The sequence below is a fragment of the Phocoena phocoena genome, chromosome 5, assembly GCF_963924675.1.
Source record: "Phocoena phocoena chromosome 5, mPhoPho1.1, whole genome shotgun sequence".
In the NCBI taxonomy this organism is placed as follows: Eukaryota; Metazoa; Chordata; class Mammalia; order Artiodactyla; family Phocoenidae; genus Phocoena; species Phocoena phocoena.
This window is the reverse complement of record NC_089223.1, coordinates 17983243-17987666: the sequence shown is the minus strand read 5'-3', so window position 1 is coordinate 17987666 and position 4424 is coordinate 17983243. Positions and strand designations below refer to the sequence as shown.

At 47.6% G+C, this 4424-nt stretch overlaps 1 protein-coding gene across 1 annotated transcript; it reads left to right on the top strand.

The window, feature by feature from the left end:
- Nucleotides 1–1106: 1106 nt before the first annotated feature.
- DDIT4L (DNA damage inducible transcript 4 like) lies at nt 1107–4112 on the top strand. Its single transcript, XM_065878233.1, has 3 exons — nt 1107–1272; nt 1569–1708; nt 3568–4112. The coding sequence occupies exons 2-3, from the start codon at nt 1618–1620 to the stop codon at nt 4056–4058; spliced, it is 582 nt and encodes a 193-aa protein (XP_065734305.1). The 5' UTR covers nt 1107–1272; nt 1569–1617; the 3' UTR covers nt 4059–4112.
- The last annotated feature ends 312 nt before the right edge of the window (nt 4113–4424 follow it).

Genomic DNA, 4424 nt, shown 5'->3' with positions numbered 1-4424 from the left:
CTCTACTGGCGCACCAAAGCGGGAACAGGGTGGCTTAGGCACAGTGGATGAACACATAATGTTTGGCTTCTTGCCAGACATGGGTTGGGCGAGCCTGTTGACCCTGAGCCGCTCCTCTGTCCCTCTGTGGGCTCAGGTTCAGGACTGCGCATCAAGCTTCACAGGGATTATATCCCTAGCAGGACATAAAACACTGTACTTGTATCTTCATCGCCCCGAGCACCTTCAAGACCGACCAAGACCAAGTTCCTCCCGCTAACGGGGCTTGCCAGGAACTGCTGCCTTTGCGAATGACAACTGCTCCCAGAGCCCGGGAGGGTGGTGGAAGCAGCTAAAATCCCACTAATGGTTTTGTTTAGTTTCTTGGCAAACTCCCCTTCATTCAAGCTCCCGGCGCTCTGGAGCCAGGTCTAATTAGAAGAGTACCAGGCTCACCCTTTCTCGCGGTGAAAACGCATTAGTCATAGATGAAGCAGTACGAAGGGTGCTGGGGGTGCAGTGAAGACCCGAGGCTGCAGAGCCTCGGATGCGGGAAGGCAAGGTAGAGCTGACCGCGTGCGGGAGAGGAGGATACAGAGACGCTGGGACGGGACGCGGAGTAGAGTTGACTCGGTGAGAGGCCAGAACTAAGCGCAGAGATGATGCCCATTGAACATCTACACAGATTTAAGCAAAGTGGTCAGTCTGACAGAGCAAAGCCTCAGGTCACGGTAATAGACAAAAGGCCGAAAGCTTCCCGCTGCCCAGGACAGAAAGTCAACAAGGGCATCAGGAGTGTGAGTGTGTGCGCGCACGCTAGGGGAGGGGTCGCACCAAAGAATCCTGGTTGGTGGCGGAGGAGAACGGTGAGTTTTGGGCGAGTCGTGCACCCGGAATTGCACTCGCGGCCCACCCAGGAAACAGCAGGTGTCAACCCTACCGCAAACTTAGCCTAAACTCCCAGCGGCTAGCCTAGGGTTGCTGGAACTATCGGGGTTGGGCTGCAACCGGACCCTGGAGAGGCGGGGCCCGGGGCCGGGGCGGGGCGGCGCAGGTGGGCGGGCCGGAGCAGGGTGAGGAGGCTGGGCCTATAAAACGCCCGCCGCCCCAGAGGCGAGGCAGCTTAGTGGAGCCGGGGCGGGGTGGGCTGGGGGCGAGCGGGGTGCCGATTGCCGCTTGGGTCCGCAGGTCCCTAAGCTCCCGAGGGAGGGGCCTCCTGAAGACGGTGCCTGCCTCGGTTTACCCGCAGCTTTTTGGCCAGCGAGCGCGTCGGCCCCGGCGAACTCCCAGCAAGTGAGCCTGGGTGGGAGGAGCGGGGCCTGGGGGGCTCCGGTGCTCCGGGCGCAGTGGTGAGCTCCGCGGGGCAAGCCGGCTCCAAGTTTTGCTAACTTTGAATTAGTTTCAGGTTGTGACTGTAGGCGTCTCCGCTCCCAAAGTTTTGTGAACCTGAGTTGCAGAGGCCGGTTCCTCCCCTTTGGAAAAGGAATGCTTCGGCTTGTTCGCTCCGAGGACTCTGGGCATTTTAGGACGCCTTGCTTGCACGTCTTGCTTGCTTTTGCAAATCTGTCCTTCTTGCCTCCTTTTTCTAGCGCCCCGGAAAGGCCGTTCCGCCCCGCGAGGGAAACAGAGCCGTTGACCATGGTTGCAACGGGCAGTTTGAGCAGTAAGAACCCGGCTAGCATTTCGGAGTTGCTGGACCGTGGCTTCCACCCGGGGAACCTACTAAATGGTGAGTTTCTCAACCGCCTACCTCTCTTCCCTCCAAAGGTCGCAGGCCCTGGATAGATGGGATTGGCGGGCGTGCAGTGTCGACCCCCACCTTGAATGTTGGAGGTGCCACAAAATCCATCTGAGACTCCTTTCCAAACTTTTAGCATCTTCTGTCCATGATGGTGAGAAACAAAAGAAGCAAAAGATAAAATCCCAAGGGCTGCATCCATCTAGTCTGCGGCTAATAGACTCTTTGGGGTTAAAAACTGTACAGGTCCCTACCCTACATGGTTGTGAAGTTATGGTGAATTTTAAGTGTACAGTTATGTGTGTTTTAACAAATGTATTCACCTGTGTAACCACTACCATCACCTTCTGCCCCCAAAGTCCCATGTACCCCTTTGCCATCAATTCCCCACTCTACCTCTCCCGTCCCCAGGGAAACACTGATCTGCTTTTTGTCCCTATAGATTACTTTCACCTCTAGGGTTGCATGCAGATGGAGCATGAAATATGTACTCTTCTGTATCTGGTTCCTTTCCCACAGCCTAATGATTTTGAGATCCATGCTGTTGCTTCTATCAGTATGTGTTCCTTTTTGTTTCTGAGTAGTATTCTATTTGTGGATATTATTTCATTTTTTAAGGCCAAAAGGAAACTTTAAAACGGCAGTGATGCTGGACATATTGTCATTTGCAATTTTAAACAGGAGTTTCTAAAGTAACACAGTGCTCTGCCACTCAGGAGCTGTGGGCATAGACCAATTGCTTAAGATCTTTGGGCCTTCCTCATTTAGAAGGCAGAGTGGTTGATGATCTAATTTTATAGGCCAAAGCTCTAAAATTCTCTATTTTCAACGCAGATAAAATATGGAGCCTTATAATTTGGAGTGCGTTTGTTTCAATTAGTTTAAAAAAAAGCAATGATCTAAGTTTATACGTGATGTGGAGAGAGGAAAATGCAGTAGCCAGTGAAGTGCAGTATGCTTAGGGTGGGGAGCCCGCAGGGCATCTGCCTGTGCCTGCTTAGTTGACTGTGTGTGGTGAGGCATCCTGCCAAGTGGTAGGATTAATTTGGAACGTAGGTGACCAAATGCAGAGCTATCTCCTTTCCTTTGAGCAAATCTAATTTTGTTTCCCTAGGAGTACTTTGTTTTGTTTGGCTACAAAAAACTACCCAGCCAGTTATAAATATCCATGTGAACCTCAGAGGTCTTCTCTTTGAGCAATTTTTAATCGAAGAGGTTGAAGCTAAAATTGGGATCTACAGGTCATTCCAGTAAAGACTTACAAAGAAAACACAAATTTAATTGATGTTTAATATAACTCATCGAAGTTCATTTTAAGTTCATCACTAAAGGACAATACCAAAAAATCTGTTTTTTACAATAATAAATGAATGTATTCTTAGTGTTAGAAGGTAATAATCCTTAGTCAAGAAAAAATATTAACATTTTTATTCCAGAACTAATGCATAGTCTCTGTAAAAGAAAATTAGAAAACCCCCATAAGCAAATCAGGGAGCAAGAAAGAAAAGAAAATCACTAGTATTCTAAGATAACCATAAATAGATTTGTGATGCGTAGTCAGATTGTGTGTGTGTGTACACATATAAATTTTTTAAAAAATGATTATAGCCTACCCACCTTATTTACCAAAACCTTTATTTCATAGGTGAACTTTCAGTCTCAGGTTAAATGATTTGCTTTATTACCCAGCGAGTTAACAGCAGAGTGAGATCAGCTGACTTCCAAACAAATATTAGAACAAGTAGCTGTAACAGATAGAAGAAATAAACAATGTTGCTATATCTCAGTGTGTTTTTTTTCTGCTCCTGGATTTTTTTTTTTTTTTAATCTTAAACTTCCATTTTCCACAGATTTTGACTACTGGGATTACGTTGTTCCTGAACCCAACCTCAACGAGGTGATATTTGAGGAGACGACTTGCCAGAGCTTGGTTAAAATGCTGGAGAACTGTCTGTCCAAATCAAAGCACACCAAACTCGGTTGCTCGAAAGTCCTTGTTCCTGAGAAACTGACCCAGAGGATTGCTCAAGACGTCCTGCGGCTTTCCTCCACCGAGCCCTGCGGCCTGCGGGGCTGCGTTATGCACGTCAACTTGGAAATTGAAAATGTATGTAAAAAGCTGGATAGGATTGTGTGTGATTCTAGCGTGGTGCCCACCTTTGAGCTTACCCTGGTGTTTAAGCAGGAGAACTGCTCATGGACGAGCTTCAGGGATTTTTTCTTTAGTCGAGGTCGCTTCTCTTCTGGCCTCAGGCGAACTCTGATCCTGAGCTCAGGATTCCGACTTGTTAAGAAAAAGCTTTACTCCTTGATTGGTACAACAGTCATTGAAGAGTGCTGAAAGGGAAGCACTGGAAAGGGTCCTTTTTATGACTGGGTAATAAAACTTCGCAGCGCTCCATTGAAGTCATTGTAGTTTGCCGTGCCTGCTCTTGGTAGGAAACCCCAAACTGAGTTCATCTTCTTTCTATTTCATATTCATGGCCACCCCAACTCAAGGGCTTATCTGGGGACTTTTGAAAAATGACCCACAAGAGAGTACATTACCTACATTTATCACAGCTTTTACAAAATGGAATGGAATGGAATAAGGAAAAAAAAGAAGCAATCCACTTTAGTTTTTTATTTGACTCCACAAGTTTTCCAGGTAGTCTTGCTACTAGACTGTATGAACCCACTTTGCCTAGTCTGATTTTCATATGGCTTT

Excerpts from the sequence above, each read along its gene's own strand:
- DDIT4L (XM_065878233.1), top strand. The coding sequence starts at position 1,618 with ATGGTTGCAACGGGCAGTTTGAGCAGTAAGAACCCGGCTAGCATTTCG. Across the intron at positions 1,709-3,567 it reads CCCGGGGAACCTACTAAATG|ATTTTGACTACTGGGATTAC; the intron begins GTGAGTTTCTCA and ends CATTTTCCACAG.